Raw genomic sequence first — 25,207 nt, 5'->3', positions numbered from 1 at the left:
TACCCAGATTCGAAACACGTTTGACATTATCTATTTGTAGTGGAGTGAACTAAGCCGCATCGCGTAGTGCAGGCATGGACTGCAGAGGTCAGGACAGTGAAAGACCGCTCACTCCGTCACAACCGAGGGACGAGATTTCCCCCTCTCCTTTCTCATTCCCACACTGAAACCCTATCTTAGAGCTGGCTGGGCTCCACCTGGCCTCGGATCTTCTCCTAGACAGGGGCCCCAGGTCCGGGGGGCCCATCATCCTGAATGACTCCAGGCCTGCCCTCCTGCGTCTGCGCGCCACTGACCAGCCATCCAGCCCCAGTGGGTACGTGGAGTGGTCACTCGCGGTCAAGCTTCATGCGGTGGAGTCCCAGGGGTGCTGCTCGCCAAGCAGGGGTCCCAACCTCCAAGGAGGTGGTGTCATTCGACGCTGCAAGGACTATCCCGGCCCAAGTGGTGGAGGCCATGCATCCAGATGCCCGTGTCGTCAGTGGCCAGGCCCCGCGGGTCCTGCCCAGACACATTAGCAGAGACGCCCAGTCGCTCCTGCTTCGCTTGTGGCTTAATTGCTGCAATGTGCGGGTGCGGGCCCACCTGCACCAGCAGGGCCGCTGGGCGTCCCTCACCTGCGCCGACTGCCCATAGCCCAAGACGCTTGAGCACTTACCGAGCTCTTGCCGCCAGAATGACGCCGCAAGGGCTGAACTTAGGGCCACACTCCAGCGTCTCAGTGCACCAGGCCACATGCTGGAAGACTTCCTGTTCCCCACGGGACTGGATGCCATCCGACGGGAGGTCTTCCAGCAGCTACAACTTCCTCGTCATGACTGTACTAACGCAGCGTATGTCGCCGTCGGGCCCGGACGAGATGAACGAGACATAGACCGCCCCCACTCTCCTTCTTGCCTTTTCTTCCTGTCCTTTCAAACCCCCACTCCCCTTGTCCTGAACTGGGTCGTATGAGGGTGAACTCCCTGTTGAGTTCAATAATATCCCCAAGTCCTGTTCTCTTCCTTCCCCTCTTAACCGAATCACCCCCCCCTCGCTCCATCTCACTCGAAGAACTTGCACGAGAAAAGCCAGTGCGAGTGTTCACTTTTCCAATCTCAATGCACTTTTAACATTCGGGAAAAGGGAGACAATGAAGCAACCAGATAGCTTGCAGTGTGCAGGGTACGGCTGGGGTAGACCCACTGGATGTTGCCCTGACTTGGTATGTTACCCAGATGGGGCTGTTTCAGTTGGCCCAGCAGTTCCTAACCTTGTTGCTATATCCACAAGTGATTATTGATTATTGATGGAAGTGATTATGACATGTCTGGCAAGACATGTCATAAGCACACAGCAACTGATGCAATCACTAGCAGCACGCAGAAAACTACCCCTGCGAATCCTGCGGCCAGCCAACGTGTAATCCAATTCACTACTAAAGGGCGGCATGCTGAATGGCATATATGGATGTGTGTATCCATGCGTTTAAGTGGCTTGTGGGCACTTGCTGGACAAAGAATGCTGGTCGCACCCTCCATATGTCACATGCTACTTTGAACAAGGAAGCAGAATCATTTCTTTGCACCATCAGCTTAAGCGAGAAATTTGCACTAACTTGCGATTATTACGTCAAAATGATTGATATTTAGAGCTTGCTATACCCAATGACAGGGTCAGAGATCACCAAACAGTGCACCATCACTGCGACAAAGCACTGAACAATTTTTGGCAGCAATTTGTTCATACCAACAGACCTCCCCATAAGTGGCGATTCCCCATGAGCCATGCTACCGAATGCAAAATGTGACATGTTCATTAAAGTGTCCCACACTCATGTTACCCCTCCATTCTAAATGCCAAATAAGAAATCATAAAATGGGCCAAGGTATTGCATTGCTAACTAAGCAACAACGCCACAGCTCAAAGAAAAGTTTGCTTGGGTGTCATTCTATGAACTGAATCTAGCATGAATGGCTACACTCCCAAGGTACAAAAGGCCCAAGCAGAAAGAAGCAGAACATGCCAGCCAACCACGCAGGCATACCAAAAACTACACCTGGGCAAGGCATACCAGTGGAGGGCTACGGATTTATCTACACGTCGAAACCTTCAAAAAGCGCAACACTGAATAACGGGGCAGAAACGAAAGAACCAGAGGACAAGAGCTTCCTGCGGTTCTTTCGTTTCCGTCCCGTTTTTCAGTGTTGTTGAAGGTTTTGACATGTGAATTCACCAACTAGCCCAATTCGCCATTCTGCTGCAGGATTAATCTAGACGGAGCTCGATATCATTCATGTGCACCGAAACCTTGACACAGAGGAGTTTGTTTTTTGCCTCCATAAAAAACAAAACTACATGTACTACCTTGCCCCGTTTGTGTGTGTGCAATGTACTCTTAATTAAAGATTCACACTATAAATGATGTGTGCCTGTGTGTGTGTGTGTGTGTGTGTGTGTGTGTGTGTGTGTGTGTGTGTGTGTGTGTGTGTGTGTGTGTGTGTGTGTGTGTGTGTGTGTGTGTGTGTGTGTGTGTGTGTGTGTGTGTGTGTGTGTGTGTGTGTGTGTGTGTGTGTGTGAGAGAGAGAGAGAGAGAGAGAGAGAGAGAGAGAGAGAGAGAGAGAGAGAGAGAGAGAGAGAGAGAGAGAGAGAGAGAGAGAGAGAGAGAGAGAGAGAGAGAGAGAGAGAGAGAGAGAGAGAGAGAGAGAGAGAGAGAGACTAAATCTGCAAATGCCTTGTCTTCCAGCAAAAGTTATATGCATGCGCCTGTTGCTTGCAAAACACGGTCAGCAGGCCGGGCACAACAGCTAGCACTGAAGTATGGTCGAAGCAATAACCAACACCTGCAGGGTAGTGTAATGTAGTGTTGTGCAGTTGGTCAAGAGCATGTCGGGGATGTTTAGTTCCAATGGCCGTGTCATGAAAACTGAAAATTTTTGGTTTTTTTTTTTCTCTCGTAGAACTAACAGCTGCTTTCATATTTGTCACCGTAAAGAGAGAATGGAAAAAATGGGGAGGAGGAATTCCAATAAAATGCTTGTTATTCACAATTTTAGCGCAAACAAGTGAATGGGCCTAAACAAAAATACGTTTCTACATTTCTAATTGCAATTTAGACGTTCAGTTTGTTGGGGTCACCAAAACGGACTGTATAACTTATGATGATGATGATGATGGTTACAAGGTATAACGCGCTGACACTAACAGGCGATGAGGCGGGCAGTAGTGGAGGGCTCTGGGTTAATTTTGACCACCTGGGGACCTTTAACGTGTGCCAAAATCTCGAACACGGGTGTTTTCGCTTTTCGCCTCCATCAGGAAAGTGGCCACCATGCCTGGGAATCGAACCCGCGTCCTTAGACTCAGCAGCACAACGCCATAGCCACTGAGGTAGGTAGAAGACTGTATAACAAGAAAGCTAAGAGCTGTGAGTAGGTCAAAACAACCACACGTAACATTTAACGACTGATTTTGTTTGATGCACTCTAAAAAAGAGAGAGATGGACCGTTGTAACGATCAGCCTCCAGGCGGAAGAGTTGCTGCTCAAACTTCATTCTTCGCTGTACTGAAAATGTAAAGGGCATGGATTTACGCTCTTGTGTCAGTGCAGATGCAGACTTTAAAATTGTTGTCTTAAAAATGCTAGCGCTAGAAGAGCCAAACAGCAAAGCAAAGCAGATGCTGCAAGACTTGTGTGATGCTCTTGCCGACTTACCATTAGGTGTAACAACTATTAGAACAGTCCCAAACACTCGTGTGTCCCAAAGCCTGCACCATTTGAACAGGCCGCTTTGTCACACACAAAAGCAGTACCTTGGACTACTACTGCATCACAAAATACACCGATGTCACCAAACTAACATGGTAATCATAAATGAAGTACAAGGATTCAAGGACGGCACACTGTTGCTAGAGCACACTTTTTGCAAACCTTGCACTTTTAAGCGAAACCCAGCTTACGTGCTCCGAAGGCGTCTACCCCCCCCCCCCTCCCCTCCCCCCTGGAAGCATGCCATTATAATCCAGCCTTTCAGCTGCGACTGTTGGGGGGGAAAGCACCTGGCTCAAGACGCAAGCGGTCTCCTTGCATCACGTGACTTGGCGAGGAAGTATGTGATCCGGCCGAGCCACTTTTGGTATAAGGAAAAGCTGGCAATCGAAGGTAATGGGGAAATGCGTTACTTTATTGACTGACAAACGGGTGCAGTTCACCAAGGCATACTTTAAATGAGGACCAACAGGACGCAACATTTTATACCTCCGCTAGAGCCACGCTGAAGGCTGTCGTTTGAAGAACGGTTGCAATGTGTGCCTGCCAACAGTGAAGCAGGAGAGGCCACCTTTATCCTGAGCAGGTGCCACAACTATTCAGAATTCACTGGGTGGACCCGTCGGGGAGCTAAACCCAGACGGCACGTGCGGACCTTGGCCTCCAACTAAGGAACTGTGTGCACTGATACAAAACGAGTGGATGCACATCCGCCAGGTATCGCGGCGAGTTTGTTGGCCGATAAAACACACCCAAGGGCCCCAGTTTACCTCAAGCCAACTTCACCATGGCCAGAATATTTGCAACAGTCACACACTCTAAAACGTTTACACTGTAAGAAAATTCTTTTCACTACATATGTTGCCCATTTCTGTGCAGCCGATGGCAAGTGCAACTCAAGGCACCAACACTACCTTGCAGTCAGTCCTTGAGGGAGCACAACTTGGCAGGTGCGATGGCGTCATCCTGCCTTCGCACTGCCCAGCGCCTCATGTGCTGCTCCCCCACCTAAGGGCACGTCTCTGTGCGGCTGTGCACACATGCAACTGAAACTCATAAATGAAAGAAAGAGGAAACGTACTCAGTAAAGTTGGAGACATAACTCAAACACAGACATGACCCTGAGTAAAACCTTTGAACATGCCCTAGCCAAGTGGCATTCACTTCCAGAAACATTGCTTTTCCTGCAGAGAAATAAAGCACAGTCCTGCCATAAAAACAAGCAAGCTAGGATAAAAATATATAAGTACGCTCTGGACAGCTTGCGCACATCCACTGGATACAAAAGGGCACCTCACTAGAAAACCATGAACGGTCTCTGTCACTGCAGATCTTGAAGCCAAGTACACAAGGTATGCAGCAAGCAGCATTGTCAACACCATTTCACGCTGGTACTCGGCCACCGCACTCGGGCCTCCCTCTGCACTAAACCAACCATTTCAGTCTTTTAAAAGCATGACGGCTAAATTTTGGGGCCACCTTGATATGTGTGGTTGACCATGTCGGTACTAGTGACAGCAGTTGCCAAGTGAATTCCGCGCACATGCTAAAGCTGTACAACTGCATCACTGTCTGCCCCAGCAGGGCGTTAAAAAGAAAGAACAGCTGGCAGCAGAGCTGGGCTCCCCGCTTGAACTTTGAGTGCAGGCTCTGGCTGGCAGCCTCACTTCCCCACTCGGGCCGTACTGAAGCAGCGGCGGCAGCAGAGCAGGCCTCACAGTGACCAAGAGATGACAATTTATTCGAGGGAGTCACAGAACAGCTAGTTTACCATGGTTGACAGTATTTACAAAAATGTAAATGGCACAATCACAACTCCACTGAAACACACGGAAGGTAGGGCCACAAGATAACTCGCGTGCCTGCAGTTACAAATCAAACCGAAGGGGCAATCGAGGACAACACACACAGGGTCTGGATGCAAACGGTGCCACCGCGACCGGCGTCAAATAAATTAAGAAGAGTAGTCCTCCGCCAAAACTAGGAATGTCATGACTAGCGTTGCACAAATGAACCACCAAACAAGGGTCCCTGACAGGTTTGGGCTCAGAGTGCCATTGGGTGCAACAATTATGCCTGGAGTACAGGGTCTGCATAGTCTGCTCAGCTGGGCCGGGACCGGGGCTTCCTGCGGAAGGGGAAGCAGCCCCGGCGGTCCTCGGCCGGGGGCAGCTCCCAGCAGAGGTCGGGGGGCCGCGTCTGGCTGGGCCCGAACACGTTGAGCTCCTTGAAGCACTCCGTCTCGATCATCTGCACGGGCGAAGGGGCAAGACCTGAGGCCCCGTGGCCGGGGGACCCCCTCCCCCACTCACTCACCTCGGTCTGCCAGGGTATGGACACCGAGCCCATGTTGAACTGGCTGTAGAAGGAGTCGTCGCTGGCGTCCAGGTTGACCCCCTTGACGGTGGAGAACTGCTCAATGTCCAGCACGTCCTTGGCGTACACAGCGTGCGGCTGCAAGGCCGAGAGGAGGGGGGGTCAGCCCAGCCGGCGGCGAACAGGGAGGGAGGGAAAGAAGGCACTCACGTCAGGCACAAAGGGCGGCTCCAGCATGCCAGCCTCGAGCCGCTTCCAGTTGAGGCATTTGAAGAAGGGGTGCCGCTTGACCTGGCGGGCACCCGCCCTGCCCTCCTGGCAGCCGAGGCGGGTGCCAGGGCCCTTGGCCAGCAGCTGCTGGCAGCAGTCCTTGGCCTCCTCGCTGAACTTGGCCGAGTACTTCTCGCGCTCCTCCTTGACGCGCCGCTCAACCTCCTCGCGCTTGACCTTCTCCTTGCGCGCCCGGAAGGGGGCCTGGCCCTCGAGCATCTCGTAGAGCAGGCAGCCCAGGCTGAACCAGTCGGGGCTAAAGGTGTAGCGCTCGTTGTCGATCACCTCGGGCGCCATGTAGCCCACGGTGCCCACGCGGCCCCGCACGCCCTCGCCCTCGTCGGGCACCTCCACGGCCAGGCCCAGGTCCGAGATGCGCACGTGGCCGTGGTCGTCCAGCAGGATGTTCTCCGGCTTCAGGTCCCGGTACACGATGCCCTTGGCGTGCAGGTGCTCCAGCCCCTGGGTCACCTCGGCCGCGTAGAAGCGCGCCCGCTGCGGCTCGAAGCCGGGCTCCCCGCCCATCGAGTACATGTGGAACTTGAGGTCCCCGCCGTTCATGATGGTCAGCACCAGGCACAGGGCGTCCTTGGTCTCGTACGCGTACGCCAGGCTGACCACAAAGCGCGAGTTCACCTTCTGCAGGATCTGCTTCTCGATCAACACCATCGTCTCGCCCCGGCGCTTCTTGATGCGCTTCTTCTCCAGCTTCTTGCATGCGTACATCTTTCCTGTGGCGCGCACCTGGCAGGCGCACACCTCGCCAAAGCCACCTTTGCCCAAAACTCGGTACATGCGGAACGTCTTGGCCGTCACGGGCTGGCTCTCCAGCCACTTCCACTGCAGGTACCGGTCAAAGTACATGCTGCCTTCGAACTCCTGGAAGGGCCCGCCCATGAGGAACTCCTTGGCAGCCCTGCGCCACCACAACACCGCGGGTTGCGCTGCAAGGAGCACTGCTCGGGCCAGTTACTACAAAACAGGAGCTAGGAACATGTCCAAGCAACTGCTGCAAGTAATTCCAACCAAATTTCAAAACATCTTCACTCCCCCCATTTTTCTGGCAGGCAGTAGCAACTGTGGCCTCCTTCACACCTGATTAGCACGCCATCCACTTACTGGCATTAAATGACCAGCCCCATGTCGACATGCCTGCCTACATGCATCCACCACCCCCTCCCCATTGTCTTCTTAAAGTCAAAACAGCACCTGTCTTTGCCATGCTGCCTGGGCGCAAGCTTTCTACCACTGGCCGGCCATCTTGTTGATGTGCGACCGATGCCAGGACTGCCTAATGTTAACACCAGCTACATCATGTTAAAAAAATTGGTTCTGCAGCTATAGCTTGTATTCACTTGCGAGGCACGCATGCAGGCAACCATGTCAGTGCGCCATAACTGGTTACGTCGGGCTCCGCGGGATGGCCGTACTTGTCCATGCTAAGCACATGATTGATGTCGGACATTCCAAACTCTACCCCACCGGACGCGAAGTAATGCATCGAGTCCAATGTGAGTGCGATTAATAACATCTCTGTTGACACCACCATTGAGAATTGGGTTGAAACGGAGCAGACGGCTGCACGCCGGTGTTTTTTTTCCCCGCGTGCAAGCGCAGAGGAACAAGCCGCGCCATGTACATGGCACATAGGCCATGCCCGTGGCCGTTTCCAGTGTTGCCAAGCGAAGAAAGTGACAGCTAAACTTTTCAATGAATACCACCTATATTGTGACCTTTGACCTACGCCTGCTTAACTCAAACCGCCCAATCTGTCCTGGGGCCTATATGTGAGCTAAAACAAATGTGCTATGAGTAAAACGCAGGGATCCTCCTCATAGCAATGGTGCGGTAGTTGCAACAAAACTTTTGCAGGGAAGCTGTCACAGACGTATCTCCACAACAGTAGTTCAGCCCAAGCACGTATCCACTTACCTGGCACACTCGGCAAACAAGTCTTTGGATGCTTCGGCCAGGCCTTGTTTACACTTCTCCACCAGATCTTCATTGACAACATCCACGAACTCACTCGACTGCATGAATAGCAGAAGCTTAGCAAGTCACGTTGAGAAGCATCCTTGAGACTCACCTGTTCACTGAGAAACTTGTTGAATACATCTTGAGCTGCCAGAGCACGGTCTTCATCCAACTGCAATTCATACACTTCCTGTAAAAGAAAAGGAGAGGGGAAGCATTGCTTGAACTTAACTGGCTCAACAAGACGCACTGGAACAAGGTCCAGCATTGGTGGACTGACTATACAATTAAGCCATTTCAAACTCAAGCTCAGTGGCATGCACCTGCAGGCAAAGTTGCACGCAGTGAAGACTACATATAGTGCAGTGGCCAGTTGACGCCACCGGTACTTCCATATATGAATGGCTAATGGAAAGCACAGCACTCACTATCCACAGATATTCACATATTCGCAAACTCATTTTGCACTTAAATGCCGTAGTCCACAGCCCAAATGTTCTGCGTTTTTTTAACCACACTACTTAAAATGTCAAGAATTGGGCACTGCAGATACTCGAATAAATAAAATAAAAACAATCTACACCTGGAAGTCAAGGAGTCCATGAACAGTAGCAAATCAACTCATTCTCCCCGTGAAACATGCTACAGTTCTCTGATGGTGCCTGCCTGCAACACCCCCCCCCATGATGTTGCTACACAACAGTTAACTTGAAGCCTTTTTAAAATACCTGCAAACACCTAGGTTGGACACAAAAACGCATAATTCAAGGGCTATTTGCCACATGTGAAGCATTCTTGACAAGTTCACTGTGATTTCTGTCTGTTATTAAATGCTTTCATGAAGGAGACAAGGGATGCAGAGCCTTGATTCGCTATTTGACCTTCTAACAGAGCATGGTTAAAAAAAAAATAGTGGTACAAATGAGAGAGAGGGAGGGTCTCGAGAAGGGCGAAGGAAATTCCGTCCACTCAATGAGCCAAATCTGTCTCACACGTCTCGCTAGGAGCTCAATTTTCACAAAAATCCATGCCCAGAGAAGCTGCTCAGCCAGGCTGAGTTGAGCTGAAGCTACCCAATGCTGCTATGTGACTAAGATGCGCTGCCCTACAAAAATGAAAAGTAATCGCCCAATAGCCACAAAAACAGGACACAGTTCCGGAGCAGCGCTTAACTCTTTCGTTACTGCGCCCATTCAAAAGCGTTCAATCTGAACGATAACTTGGGAGCCCCTTCCCAACTGTTTCTAAAACAAGTAAAGCTGTTTAAGGTTAGCTCAGCAAATGCCCTTTCAAAATCAGTGTTGTTTTCATTATTGCAACGAAAACGTGATTTCTGATATGCATTTGCATCACCTGAGTGGAAATGGGGTGCAGTCGTCGCACGCCACTGCTACATACAACAGGAGAAGGCAAGCTGCTCATAATTACTCTGCACCAGTGTTTGGTTTTTGTTATCACGGCACCAATGACGAGTCAGAAGATGACTTTCAATCGTCAGATTTGTCATCTAACGGTAATAATTACTGAAATCGGCTGAAAATATCAAGCAGTGCCTGTTTGCACAGTTATTTCATGATTTTAGGAAGTTTCATTGCCTTTGCGCACGTTGTTCTAGGTCATGATGTAGTTCTACTTACCACAGGACCATTCGCAAACAGTTTACAAAGTTTCAGTTTTGTTTCTGCACCACGAAATTCATATTTGGCTCTACTACGTAGTTACCCAACTTCGAGCCGATCTGCCATGGCCCTTCATCCCCCTCTACTGATCCTCGAAAAAAGCATGCCGCTCGTAATTTTATGCCACGCTCACCTGATTTCCGCGATAAGAACTTTAGACGCAAGTCAAAATATAACGCCCAGTCGTCGGATATCAGTTCAGCCAAGGAGAACGCTTCAAACTGGCCTTGCAAACCACCAGCTGTTCGCCGCCCAGTTTTGTTTCCATACGAGGGTATCTCCAGAGTTGTGGTGTTGCTTCTATTCTGACAAAGTCTCCAAAAGGTTTGGTATTGTTTCTCTTTGAAAACGTTAGGTGGCGGCGCTGCAATGCAGGAGGCTCATAGTGCTGAACTCTTTTCGTCATGCAACAGCTCCTCTCTGAAAGCTTGCTGGACCCGATTCTAGCGCGTTGAATCTCATTCTTGCCGGCAGAGCTACAATAGTGAGTCAGAAGATGATAGTAAACTGCAAGTTTATGTTCTGACACATAACTTACAGTGAACGTTAACAAGCATCAACCACAGAGTTTTGTTTTCAACTCCGTGCAGATTTCTGCACGTCGCATGCTTGCCCCAAATATTGTGCTCGCCGTAAATGCAAAGTCACTCCTTGAAAAGGTGCTTTGACGTCACACGAGGACAAATTGAGGCCCCTGATAGTGCCAAACCGCCAAGTTTCTTCCAGAGAACCACCCAAAATTGCGCATTTTGAAATGGAGGTTGAGATTCACGGCAAGGTGCGGGCACCACGCGTGCTAAACATTTTTTTAAATGTCTCAGCAAGTCGGCATTCTTTCTAGGATGTGTTTGTTATGCTCAACTTTTTTTTTTTTATAATTTTCTACGACAACTGGACAAAAATTTGAATTTTGATAATTTTTTTCGCAACCTTTATGTATGAAAACATTTTAAACCCTGTTGTTGTTATGTTGTCGCAATATGTGCCTAACCAATGTGTTTAGCAACAACAAAAAAAGTTTTCTTAGACCCCTGAAAATCGGCCAATTTCCTGCAGTACAAAACAGTTAAGGGCCAGTAAGTAGCAGCTAGTGCATCTGCACTTTGAGAAGCACTCCACCAATTTCCCAGTCAGGACCTCGTGTTTATGACAGGCCCTGGACGCCAGCTCATCCACGATTCATAGTGCCATTCTAGTAACAACTCAATAATGCTTCACACTGCAACTGAAGTCGTTCACTACCTTCATTTCATACCACTTCGATGGAGAGTGAAATGTGACAGATCATATGAATACTTCACATGCGGTAGCACTTAAGTCAGTTAACATACAGCAAGATCTTTTAAACAACTTCTGGCTTCTGAATGCAACAAGACTTGGAATCAGTTATGCTCCTAAGCCTTTCGATTCAAGTAAACAAGAAAGTTAGTTTTTTAAAAAGGATGGCCAAAAAAAAAAAAAAAAAAAAAGATAAGAAATGCTCAGCTACACAAATTAACTTCAGAAAACGTCACCATAAAACAGGTAATGTGCTGGTGGTGGACTTCTTACCACAGCGTCTAGGAAGCCATTGCACTTGCAATAATGGGGTTTTGTCTGGCAGTATTGCCGGAAGAGGAGCCTGCCAATAGGTTGCTGCTCCACAATGTACCCGTACGAGATGTCTGAAAGCAGAGCCAAAGGTGAACCACATTGAGAACCGTCCGCATTGCCTCGCAGCGAGATGCTGCTCGGGAAAGCACTTAGTCTCACAATAAGCACAACATAACTGGCCTGCTCAATATGCTACATGCAGCCTCGGGGTCATGAGGTGCGTGTGCCTCATAAAAATCAACTGTGAACTTTTAACACAGAAGCAGGTGTTCTCCTGTGCCAACTGGAAAATAGCCCACGCAACAATTTTTTTGTACTGTTACACCATCAAGCATGGATATGGATGCAGAGAGTAATAGGCACAACATTAGCCACAAACAGCATGACTCATTTTCATTTCCCTGAAATGAAGTAACCACAAAAGGCAACTGATTGTGAAAAAAAGAAAAACCAGCAACAACAACCGAAAATTCGGAGTCTAAATGTGAAGGGGCACTGTTTTTCATTATCAACCACGCAACACCAGTCCCTTTGATATAAAAGTGGGAAAAAAATGCTGCGATTTAGCTGCCAAAGGCTCTCGTTATGTGAATGTGATAAGCAGTAGGGGCTGCATAAAAAACAGCAGAAAAGATAAGCAAACGGTGCTCGCACAACCATTCTCATCCACTTTGCCTTTCTGACTCATCATATGACTCAAATGCTTGCATGGATCTATGCAATAAAAACTGAACTGTCTAGTTGGAATATAAACACTGCACCCCACAGCTACGTTTAGAAACAAAGCCCACCAAAATGAGCCCATAGGTAGACTGTTTGTTGATGCAACATACATGATATTTCTATGACGAAAGCGACGTATCTAACCACTCCTGGAATACAAAGGGCTAGTGTATGCCGTACTGAGCACAACTGCAACTCGTTAGCCTAACCCTAACCCAGGCGTAGAAGCTTCACCTTGAAATATACCTGCACACGTAGGTTTGTGGAACGCTCTAGATAATGTTTTTTTTTAAGGATTCACCTCAAAACGTTACAGCAAATGAACTGAATGTCATCCAACTAGATGAAAGTTCAGCTTGTTTTTGTCCTCTTGCTTAACTGGAATGTGGTCATAGCCAAGCATACTTTGCTTCTATCCTGGAATGTTTATTCTAGCCAACTCAGTATTATGTTTTGGAAACGCTGCAGTCAAACCCACCAGCATACTCCATTCCTACCCTTGAATGTTTAGTCTGCATTGCTTAGCAGTTGTTTACAAACAGTACAGTAATGTTTAGACTGCATTGCTTAGCAGTTGTTTACAAAAAGTACAGTCCAGTTGCGTACGGAACTGATAGTTCTCTGGCTTAATTCACTCAGACCATGGCCTGCAACAAGTGGACTCTTACTCGATCGTCTGCACTTGCCGCAGATGTGTGCAACAGAAAGATTTCACTGCTCGAAGTGAAAACTGTGAGATGCTCTCTCTAACGATCGCACATAATATGTCAAATAAATATCGCGTTGTGTTCAGATATAAATGTGTAGCACAGCTGGAAAAATGTTTTTCACCAATTAAAACATATTGCCACATCTTCAACTGCAGGAAAAATTTGATGCAATATAGTAGCTTGCATTATTGCAGGCCTATAAAGAAGCACTAGGAATAATTGACTAATGGCCGATTACTGGACAAAAGAAAAAAATCCCCGAGTAGGAATGCTAACAACGTGGGTGAAATAAATTTCCCAACCTGTCAAATAATTGCAATTTGCAATGTTTCAGCACCTACATGGCAGCTCTGCAGTACAATGTGCCACACAGAAAGCGATGACCTTGGACTCGCAGAAGATGCACCGCACATTTGAGTAGGATATGGTAAAGCATGATCGCTTATCGTCCCGATGCTCGGACCAGAACAAGCCTCCCCAGGACCATGACAGCCCCAAACATTACTCGAGGGGGAGGAATATGGAGAAAGGGATGGACAGTACCCCCCGCCCTCCTCTGAGCAGAAGCCCTTGCTTGCACTGCCCATGCCTAAACGAAATGTTCAGGCCCTCTGCAGTGCCAGCAACTGATATTGCACCTAGAGTTACTCCCGGCGGACTGCCACAGGAAGCAGCAAGCATCACACATCCAACCAGTCCTGACAGCCATGCATGCTGTGGACTAATCAACATCTCTCCTCCAGTTTTCACCTGCAATGCCTGTATATTCTCCACCATGTCCCCGAGTGTTAGGGCATTTAGAACTGTAAAAGAGTGCAGTTACTTTTTAAGCACAGTCTGTCAAAATTTTCTAGGCCAAGCCGAAAGTGCACAGGCCGCAAAAAATTCAATGTACAAGCTTACGTACCGACTGAGGCTGAAATATTTTGTGCAGGAAAGCTAGAGAAAGCACCTTTCTTTCTGACTGTCATAAAATATTTTTGCCACATTTAAAGGTAAAGCTTAGGATTGATTGGCTTAGGAAATTCTGACAAAGGGTGTACAGGGCTTAAGCCACAATCGCATAACTGTGGCCAACCACTGCTCTGTCGGCCTGCTTCAAAGTCCTGAAACCAGCATGTGGTTTCAGATATGTGCAGCAAAGTTTGCCCGAAATCTTGCACCCAGAAAGAGACCCATGTTGCACGTATTGCTGCAAACAACGGCTGCCAAAAAAGTCTTTTACAGAACTGAATTTCGTAACAAACCGAGCTTTTACTTGACCCTTCATCATTTCAACCTTCTTTAACAAGACACTCAGCACCACCAAGCTGAAGTGCTAAGACTTTATTTTCTGAGAACCTTAACGTTCGCGTCGCCCTTATTTCACACGGAGTAGAGTCACTTTAGCCACACAGTGTAGCAGGTCATATATTAACATTTTAATGTCCACCCTCCTTGGAGCTCGTGTCCACGGTACGTCATAAACACTGAATAAATAAATAAAGCAGACTTTTTTTTTGTTTACTTCTAGCTATGCTCGAACCCAACTTCTGCGGTGGAAGAAGAAATGTCACAAAAGGAGCTGTCATTTTTTGGGAACGAATAATGCCGAGACATCGGCAAAAATAAAAAATACCAGATATGACAAAGGTCAGTGTGCAAGTGCGGCACATAAAAAAAAGTGTTTAACAAAATGCCACGAGCCACATTTCAATGAAATGACAAACACCAATCCACGCTGCTGCTAGACTTATTGATAAAAAAAAAAAGTATAGCTTTCTGCCCAGCTTAGAATATTTTTATGCACAGAATTACTGAACAAGTCACTTTTGTTATGCAAAGAAAATAAAGGCGCACGGCCCAACCTTTCATGAACTTGACAGCGAGTAGTGATAAGCGCTGTCACAGTAGGCTGGCATTGATTTACATGATAAAGTGAACATATGCCTGGCTGGCCAGTAATTTAAAGTCCACTGTAGTGATGTTGAACTGAGCATCAGCATAAAGGACACCATAACGTTTCAGACTGGAAACATTTTGTTAAACAAACGTTATAAAAAGTTATACCCCTGAAATGAAAGAGACAAGCGCAAAGATACAACACACACAAAATGTGCCAAATCCCACAATAACGGATGTTTACAAATAACAAGGGTTTTGGTCTCTGTCAAGCCGAACCTTTTGACCTTAACGTCAGTCAGCACAGCGGGCTACCAGAAGTAGCAAGCAATAAATGCGCAAGAAAGAAGTCAATCTTTCATTCTGAGATCCCCTTAGCACTGGCAGTTATGTCACATCTCCATCATTTGAAACTAGTAGTGCACCAGCTGCTCACGAAAAGCAGGAGCACAGACACCACCTCTGCATTCATGTTCTTCGAGTGGTGCAGCGCATCTCTTGAAATGGCTGCAGGCAGCATGCTGCAACTCAGACTGCTCCCCCTGGTATACGAAATCGATTGCAGATGTGCAGATGGATGTCACTCAACACCTGCTGCTTTCCATTTTCTTGCACTCACTAAATTTTTACCCCCCCCCCCCCTCCCACACACACATATGCAGAAAAGGAGAAGGGGAGGGGTTAGGAAGATGAAACCAAAGCTAATCAAATGGTGCATTATGCATATACAAGATGCCACAATAAAAAACGGACATTGGGGGAGCCCTGTAATGGCCTTCAAATGAGCTTCTATTGCTGTTGGTTGAAATTTCATGAGCATGGTGACTGAATCTGACAGGAGGTCCTCCTACAGTCACTGACTACGGGACCTCCTCCTGTATACCTTGCACAGTTTGGTATAAATATAAACCAATTCTGAATCCTGAGTCGAGCCCTTTTCTCTCTTGCGGTGTCCCAATGATAGCCTGCAGGCACAAGCCAGCCCATCGCTGAGCACACAAGCACACTTGGCTTCTAATGAAGTACTTGCCAGATCAGCACTGGTGCAGCAGCTAACAGCAGAAAGAACAGGAACGTGCTCAGCAGGTTCGTGCTCTTCAGCGAAAAAATATTCATAGTTGGAAGCTACTGCACCGGTAGAAGAAGAAGAAGAAAAAGAAGAAGAAGAAAAAAAGTTGCGTGCAATGCTATTTCAACGACAGATGAATTGTAGCAACGAAAAGTCGGACAGGTTGGCACGGCAATGTCTTCAAGCTAAAGAGAGAGGGAGAGAAACAACCCGAGCCTTCTTTTCATCAGCTTGTTGAGACGCACCCTGTCCAGCATAATCTTCAATGGACTGCTTAAAAGACACCACAGCAGGATCAAGCACTGGGGACGCCACCGGTAGGAAAACAAGACAACTGCCTATGTGGCGACAGGATCCTACTGCACCGCTATAGTGAAGAGAAGAAGCCATGCTCAACGAGGATCCTCTCTTGCCACCACTCCCTCTTGGCGGCCAACTTAATGAAGAGGCGAACCACTCGTAAAAATACGGATTAGACCATACTTTTTGAAAATTACAGAGTAGCTTTACTCTTCGGCCATCCGAGGCAGTGGCGTAAGGGAGGATTGGGATTCACAGAGGGTTGACAGCTTGTCTCCACCTTCGAACCCTCTGCACGTTTAGGCGCCGTTCATATGAAAGAGGACAGAAAATGCTGGTGGGGTGTGAGGTTACATACAGCCAGACAAGTGCAGCCTGGCTTTGTAAATGATGCTGCACCAAAAGAAATGCTAATGCATACATACATATAATATTCAGCCAATGATTATATGATGCACTTGAAGCCAAGTAAGAAGAGTAACAACAGTGTGTCAACTGATGGTCAGTGGACACGATAACAAGAGTGGATAAGTGCCAGTAAGGATTGCAAAAGAACACAAGACCAAAATATGAAGCATAAGACTCATTCTTTGTGCACAATTGAAATAGAAACATCTTAGTTTTCCCAAATATTTCAAGCTTTTTTTTCCTCCCTGGTCATTTTCTGACATGCACCATATACTGTATAAAACCAATCACTGTGACTAATAAGAGAAAAGAAGGAAATACAGAAGGCAGGCTTTCCATTGTGATTCCCTCCATTATTGCAATATTAAATAGACCCAAATGATGTGCACAACATCCAAACAAACCTCAGCAAGGGAATTTATTTTGGACTTATCATACTTGCAATCAGAAGTCAGAATTATTGTAGACCCCACTATGCTTTCCCCACGTTTCAAGGACTTGCTGTTGGACAAGTGGGCCTGTCCTAGTGGTTTTCTCTGTGTGGTGTCAGCAGATCGTGCAGTTTACTCGTATTCTTTACAGAAATTTAGTTTATAAAACCTCAAAGGAACCTTTGCTATTTTCCCACAACGAAGCATAATGAAAGACTGGGCTTGTTATGCAACGTATCTTGCACTCCCTGTTCAACACGACATCATGACTTCAAGAGTTCAGAAGTGCCGCAGAAAAACATGGGAGAATAACAGGGAGTGAAGACGCACGGTATGCTGGCTTAGTTGGTGCACTGTGTCTCTCTCAGAGTTTTTGTTCCTTGTTTTTCTATAGCACTTGTAAACCAATAGAGTATGTACAAACTTGCCCAAGTGACAACTTCAATGTCATCATGATGCTATTGCCTAACTATTCAAGTTTACTAGATGCCTCGTTCAAGGAAGTTTGCTATAACAACACCTGACCGTCTGTTGATTTCATCGATAAGACGCAATAGCTTCTTGCGGCTTTCAACTTGAACAAGGGCATGTCCTAAAGAAGCATGACAAGTACAGTGGAAAATGTATGGAATTATCGTTTACTTCAAAATGACGCTCAACTAAAAGCCATACAACATTTTACTAAGGTAACTTCTTTGTGTGCAAAAATGTGCACAAGGTTTGCAACATTGCCATGTGCCCTTTAAATTTCAGCAGACTGCCAGAGTAGTGTCTAAGGTGATTGAATGCAGGCTTGTCAGTCTCTTTGGAATGTATCACCACTTGCATTAACACAATAAAACACCTCACAGAAAAGAGTATAAGGACACTCAATTTAAATCTGCCATGTGCTTAAAAATGCCTAGTATTTAGGTTTACTCAAAAAAGAGATTTAACTACCTGCGACTAAAAATATTCAACTACCACTGTGGCATGCGAATAAAAACGACAAAAAAGCCACTTGAAGGAAAGAGCAACACAATGGGCATGAGTCACGCTACTATACTTCAGCACTGTAGGTTGCGGCTATAAATATGATGTCAATAAGGAAAGTAATATGACAAGAAAACTATGAACTTTCAAGGGGCCATGAAGAAGACATACATTCCTGCTTCATTTGAAATTTAATAAAAAAGATTACAAATGCTGACACACTCTTAAACTTACGGCTATACGCAAGCAGTGACAAAACTGGGGAGGTACCAAAAATGTAGTAACCAGCAGTGCCGACGTCCGTGCTAGCTAGCGCTCAAGTGCTGGAAGTGCCTCCACTTGTGCCAGAGGGCATGCTATCACATTTAAATACAGAACCAGATGCACCCCTAAAATGTGATCGTGTTCATTGGTGGTAGTTTTTGTCAACAGCAACGGACTGCGAAAACTTGTCCATGTGACGAGACTTAGGGGGAGCGCAAGAAAGTGGCTGGTGGGTCGCCAGTATGTCATCCGTTTTCCTTATTACCTAGCTTTCCTTATTACCTAAGTTTCATTGAAATTGCCTTGACTGTAATTCTGACACAACAATCTTTCGAATGACACAACTTGCACTTTGTCGTTATGGCCCCATTAAATGACTCACATGCAGGAACTAAAATCTGGCAACACCGGTTGTGAAAGTTTTACAGAGGTGTTACCTGAAATATTTATGCTACCAAAGAAAAAGATCGCATGCAAAAAAAAAAAAAAAATGCTAAAAGGTATTTTGCCATGCATTACAACTACTATCAAAATATTACACTCAATACATAGCCTCAATATGGAAAATAACGTTATTAGGTTTCTACTGACCGCATACACTCTCAAAGGAAGATCGAAATAACTGAGCCCTAATTTACTGATGAAGTTGCAGAGTGATTAGTAGCTCATTTTAAGCTGTTACGTGAGATGTTTGGCTTTTTTAAAAATTCAGTTTTACCACTTTCACCTTGTTATGTATCACCAGAAATTTAAAAACTAGATGAAAAAAAAAACAAAAAAAACAACAGCATGTTCTATTGAGAATGAACATTTCGCACCTACTATGTGTTATAAGGCTCATGATTTATGAATGCATTAATGCCATTTTCCCTTGGGAATCAATTTTGCACCACTTTTGTAACAGGCACATTGATAGCTGCTGCGCAGATGGATATTTTTAATGAAATTCAGAGGGCTTTAGTTATTACCGAACTACATAACAGATCAGAATAATGGTGTTGCATAACTTTCAACACCCTGGATGCCGCTGCTTAGAACTAAAAATCGAGAAGATTATTTATGATAATTCTTCCTTTGTTTTTGTGTGAATGTGTCTCCAATCTTTCAGATGTTATTCAAGATTGACGACACAGTCCAGGCACACCCACATAACTGTCAAAGGATTTTTAGTCAGTGCACTCCGATAATTAAGACTGCTTGCAAAATGCACAAACTTAATGCATTCCAAAACAACAAAAACAACTAAAACCCACCCCAAGAAGACTAGAAATAGCGCGAACTTAAAATTTCGGAAGCTACAATGGTTGAGCGGGACCTGCGGATGGCCTTTGGATTACAAAAGACATATGAACACAGCTCATGCAGTTTTTCTGTGTTCCTATGAACACTGCAGACATATTCAGCCACTATCTGTAGCTCTACACGTATGGCAAAAGGTAGAACATGTTTCCCACACTGCACAAACTGGTAGCACCAAAAATTAGTCTTGCCCCTGGTCAAAGTTCGCAACCACAACATAACAGTGGACACTGCCTCGATTTTTTCTTAGACGACCCCATACTGAAACAAAGCTAACTTATTTCTCACTTGAAAGATTCAGTGGCTGTCATTCATTGAATCACAGTGAAGAGCTTGTTACAGGGAACTGAGGACAACGGTGATGGTAAATGTGGTTGACACAAGAACACTGATGCCTAGTGGTTGTAAAACGTGTTGCTGACCCTCCCATCCCTAAATAACCCATTTAAGACCATGCAGACCCAAATGAGCACTTAAAGGGACAGACAAATGATTTTTCTGGAATGCATGCCCTCTAGCTCATATGAAAACCAGCATTTTATATACTAAGGTAACCATAAGGGATTTCTCGATAAACAGGCGGAAATAATTTTCATTTTGCACTAAAATTTCCGAAGTCGCAGTTAAGAGTATGCTGCCGCATGGCGCACTGTCACGGTTAGCATTCCTCTTGGCGGGACACGCACGGGCTGGTAGACCCCAAAATTGCGATTTCAAAAGTGCAAAAGCAAAATTGTTTGGGTTCAAAGTGTTTTAAGGGATGCCCTTTCATTTGGAATAAAGAAAATATAGTCGACGAAAATCAGTTGCTTGTCCCTTTAAAATGTCACATAATGGTAGAAGAGGTAAATGAAGGAAGACATGCACAAAATTACAACCCAACAAAAATTAGAAGAAAAAGAATTTGCTGTAATACCGAGGCTAACAGGTTGGATACAGAATAGCTGACAGGCAAAAATTTTTTTTGCCAGTGGTTGATTCGAAGCCACAGAGGAAAATAATCTTGTTTTGTGTGGGTGGCTAACACACTATAAGTTTCTCACGCCTGCTCCTGCCAATATTGCTGGACTATACACGCATTTTAGAAACTGTATGCATTGTTGCATTGAATAGAGTAGACAGCCAGATAGCCCTCATTCCTTGATGTATCAGCTGCAACCAACACTACATTGTTGATATGTACCACAAGATGCCCGAAGCTGAACGTAGGGTGCTTAACACACGCATCATGTAGACATACAGCTCACATGTAATGCATGTTTGGCCGGTTAGACACCAAAACGGGGGCGGTCTGGCTTCGCAGTAATGCAGCTGAGCACTGGCTCGACGGCACAGGTGGCATGAAAGAATACCGGCAGGGGCATTCAAGAGAAACCCGCAAGGTGTTCATCACTCCCAGAAACAAGATTGTAGATCACTTGCACGTAATGGAAATTTTACATCCCAGTGATAAACTAGCACCATCTTCCAAGATGCACAGCCTAATTTCTTTTCCTACTTAGCCTGCTTTGCCTACATTTGTGTTGCGAAGAACAAGAATGTGGTCGTTGGTCAGCATCCTTGTCCTGCCGTTTCACACTGTTTCTGCCATTCAACAAACATAAAGCGCGATGCTTCCTGGAAAGTCCACCCAATTTAAATATTGGGCACTTCAAACCGAGATAATGCTGCTAATGCTCTCTAATGCAAGAATGATGACACAAGATGGTGACACAGATGGAAGCCTGCCCTCTCCTGTAAAATTTTCAAAAATGAAGTGCTCCAACTACCATAAATGGGTGGAATATGGGCACTGTTATGTGCAGTCATTAAAACACCCACACCCCCCCACATCATTCTGCAAAATGCCAACCATTTTTGCAGCCAGAATTAAAAAGGACATGATCCTCACGCATACACAATGCATACGAAAGTGCAAAAGGCAGGAATTAACAATGCAAATAATCAACCACTCACCAACTTTTTCCCTGAGATACACGCACTGCGAAATGTGCGGAAACTGCAGTATCTTCTTCCATTTTTTGCTTTTGCCTTTGTTTGAGTCTGCACCACCTGTTGGGTTAGAACACGCATCAGTTCTTCACAAGACTTGATCATGCAGCCACGAATCCGCAGTAACAGGCGGCTTGACGGCGGCAGTGTCTGCAAGTGCCCCTCCTAATGGAAGGGAGATTCGACGCCGCTTGTGCGTGCCTCGAGCCCCATTAACGTGCGCAGCCACGTGCACTCGCACCGCACAAATCGGCTCGCCTGTTTGCCCACAGAGCGAAACAGGAAAAAGTGGTCGCCGATGATTGTTGGGGTGCTTACGAGGCGGCAACAAAAGCGAGCAATGACTGGGCAGCATTTTACACGGTAAAACGTTCGCCACACAGTTTCTGGTCACAAATTGGCTCGCACTGCACGCTGCACGGTGGTCGCGCGCAGGCCGCACAGAAATTTTTCGACTACTCCGGGGGTATCGAAATGGCCGGCTGTGCTCGAACCTTGGCTTCTGAGAGCCGCGGTTGCGACACTACGCACAAACCGCGGCGACAAAGAAGCTTGCATGAGCTTAAAGCACAGGGGTCCGCTGCGATCTCCTAGCGATCGCCAAACACGCGAGCGTGCCCCGTGCAGCGCGCTAGCGGGTGCGAGCATGCAAAAGAGCCACGCCGAGCGCGCGGCCGAGCAGCGCGATCGGCTCGCTCGTATCTCATCATTCCGCGCTGCGCGATGCAGCCATGCCGCTACAAACGGCACTACTCCTCACTGCAGGCCGATTCAACACTCATTTCATGCTCGCCAAGCGATGCCGGCCGGGGCCGATGCCTGCACGAGCGGCGGCCCCGAGCCGGCATTTCGCACCTATCCGCCGCCACCATCAGTGAGCGTACCGCATGCACCTGGCCTACCGCCGGAGACGAAAACACCAACCTTCCCTGGCCTTGAGGTAAACCGTGTTGGCGACAATATTCTCCAGTTCCATCAGTTCCAGCTTGAACGCAGTTTGGTCCAACGGCGGGTTCTTAATGGAACCCACCCCGTTTTTGTTCAGCCCTTAGTCGATGAGAAGATTTCTACGGACTCGTACAGTAAACACATGCCCAAAGTTTGTAAATTTACGTTTCACCTCGCTGAAAACTCTCCTGGCCATCTAATGGACTGCATTTCGGCTAGCGGTGCTTCTTCCCTCAGTAAATCATTCCAGATCAAGCTGAAATATAAATATGTATGAATAAATACTAGGTATAAATATAACAAGAAAACAGCAGTCCTCCACGGAGCCTTGGGTGGGGTAAAATGGCGGTGTGCAGAGATGCGTCGGGCAGCAAGGCTGGCCATTGGTCAGATTTTTGCGCATTATTTGTTGCTTGTCAGCATTTGGATGCTAAATTTTAAACAACACATAATAAAAAGTACTACTTATTTTTATGACTGTCATACACATTTTATTCGGGATGTAAAGGAAGTTTAACGTGAACGTTGTTTTAAATACAAACCTGTAATAAAAGTTAAATTTCCTTCGCTTCAGTAACGAGACGGACAGAGACGAAACCTTTCCTCTCCTAGCGTTTTTATTTTCTTTTGTAACATAACACAAGCAAACGTGACGGCCTTTGACGCAGCATGAATTTCACCAGCGGCATGCGTCAGTGTTTACCGACGCGGCGTTTGTTTAACGAAACTCTTGAAACTTTAATGGATCTGTTTTATTCATGCTGCGAAGGCCATCAAGGCCAGGGCGAACGCTGGAGGAGTTGCGACGGGCAGGCGTTGTAATAGGTCAGCGCCCCACGAGGTAAGAACCACTAGGAGCTGCCAGCAAGATCAGTGACGTGCATCACCACACCTACTCTGCACTTGTCTCGACCGGCTGGTTTCTGTTTCTATCGGCGTGCACGCGCACATACCACAGAGGAACACGCACACCCTCCTCACCAATGCCCGCTCGGCATTTTTCAGTTTCGTGAGTGGGTGTGGCGCTCATAGTCTTACGCGAGCCTCCTGTGCAGTGCTGTACACGTGTAGCAAGCAAACTGGCTAATTGCAAAAGGAAAGGGGGGGGGGGGGGGGTAGTGTTTTACGCTGTTGCCTTATGCATGGCTATTCTGATATTTTTGATTGCTGTTGGATGTCGTTCTCATATATGTGTGCCTGTATTTCATTTTAAAAGGGTTTCTTAAAACGAGTGGAACGTCATTGGTGTAGCTTTAATATTCTCGAGTCTTGCATTGAAACCCCCCAAGCAGCCCCCCCCCCCCCCCCCATTTGTCCTCTTTATCACGAGAGAGAGAGGGAGGATTAACTATACGAGCCCTAATTGCGCCTCTCCCTGAGGGAGCCAGCCATCCCCGCTCCCTCCCTCCCGCGTGCGCGCGCTGATGTGCATTACTGTTATGTTTCCAGCCGGGGACGAATTTTCCGTTGTTAAGTGTGTTAACGTTGACGCTTTCCTATCTTGCTTTATGTGTGGTGCATTATTTTGACATGTATTTGCTGTTAGCAGAGAGCCATACAGTGGGCCTGTTTGGATCTGGTGATGTTTCAGATAATTCGGTATTTTTTCTGGACTAGTCTAGTAACATGCTGGTGCTTTTTTTCAGACTTCCTGAATATTCATATATTTTCACTGGCCCCATCGGGTCCAAAAAATAGGTTGTAAACTGTAGCATGTCTGTTAAATTTCGTAGAAGTAGCATCTTTTAACCGCATTTCACCGGCGCATTTTCTTATTCCCTGAATTAAGTCTGGCTGTTAAGTGTCGACTTGTTCTCTTAAATTCGGCAATTAAATATGTTCATTTAAATTCGGCAGTCAACGTTGGGAACAATCAACCCACTCATTTCGACACTTCTGGGCACATTTTATAAGGAGAAAAAAAAGTTGCATCAGAAGTGCCGCTTCCCTTTCAACGGCTTCCTCGGTCCACTCAGTGATGAAATTATTAGTAGCCAATCAGGTGTGAGGTTCAGCAACGTTTGTGTTCATGGGAGGATGGTTCCTTGTAACCTAGTACATCTCTCAGCTTACCGGCCGAGGTTCCATTGAGGGAAGAAAGACAAATAAGGAGGTGGCATTCCTGCAACAACGCTTTGCTGCGCTTTATTTAAAACTAACCCATTCATGTCACCACCTGCCTCGTGCCACGGTAACTGCAGAAGCTGTGCAAAATGTCTTCGGCTATGTCATGGCCACCACAGTATTTTGTCAACATAAACTGTACCCACTAACACTTACTCGTTATGCTAACTTACTATAGCAGGCACATTGCTTTCCCTGAGCGTTCTGGTGACAAAGAGAACAAAGTGCAGTTAGAGTGTTGTTTTCGTTTTGTCTTGCATCAGTGCAAGAAGAAAATCCTCCTATCAGCTGAAAACTTCACAGCCAGTATGTCACCAAGTGTTTCATTTCTTGGTGGGCGGCAAAGTCTCATGATAACCATATTTATCTCGCATTTTAAAAGTAGCCTGGAGTTCAAAGTGTCGAAAACAAGACCGATATGAGTGGATACTAAGTAACGTATGGGTTTTGCTAGGGGTGCCTGCCTACCTGCCCAGTAATCATAGAATGGCCCGCCACGAAAAGA

The 25,207-nt window shown here is 46.6% G+C and overlaps 1 protein-coding gene across 1 annotated transcript; it reads right to left on the bottom strand.

The window, feature by feature from the left end:
* Positions 1–4,143: 4,143 nt before the first annotated feature.
* Gprk2 (G protein-coupled receptor kinase 2) lies at positions 4,144–22,941 on the bottom strand. Its single transcript, XM_077687615.1, has 8 exons — positions 22,555–22,941; positions 21,595–21,690; positions 11,540–11,652; positions 8,422–8,499; positions 8,268–8,365; positions 6,276–7,251; positions 6,066–6,203; positions 4,144–5,999 (listed from the first exon to the last, which is right to left on the bottom strand). The coding sequence occupies exons 1-8, from the start codon at positions 22,604–22,606 to the stop codon at positions 5,853–5,855; spliced, it is 1,698 nt and encodes a 565-aa protein (XP_077543741.1). The 5' UTR covers positions 22,607–22,941; the 3' UTR covers positions 4,144–5,852.
* Positions 22,942–25,207: the final 2,266 nt, after the last annotated feature.

Source organism: Haemaphysalis longicornis, unplaced genomic scaffold (assembly GCF_048455015.1).
Source record: "Haemaphysalis longicornis isolate Haplotype H1 unplaced genomic scaffold, Haemaphysalis longicornis Haplotype H1 scaffold_1, whole genome shotgun sequence".
Lineage (NCBI taxonomy): Eukaryota > Metazoa > Arthropoda > Arachnida > Ixodida > Ixodidae > Haemaphysalis > Haemaphysalis longicornis.
The sequence above is the reverse complement of the archived record's forward strand: the minus strand, read 5'-3'. Positions and strand labels throughout refer to the sequence as shown.

Excerpts from the sequence above, each read along its gene's own strand:
- Gprk2 (XM_077687615.1), bottom strand. The coding sequence starts at position 22,606 with ATGGAACTGGAGAATATTGTCGCCAACACGGTTTACCTCAAGGCCAGG. Across the intron at positions 11,653-21,594 it reads GTATCTCAGGGAAAAAGTTG|ACATCTCGTACGGGTACATT; the intron begins GTGAGTGGTTGA and ends CTCTGCTTTCAG. Across the intron at positions 6,000-6,065 it reads CCATACCCTGGCAGACCGAG|ATGATCGAGACGGAGTGCTT; the intron begins GTGAGTGAGTGG and ends TCGCCCGTGCAG.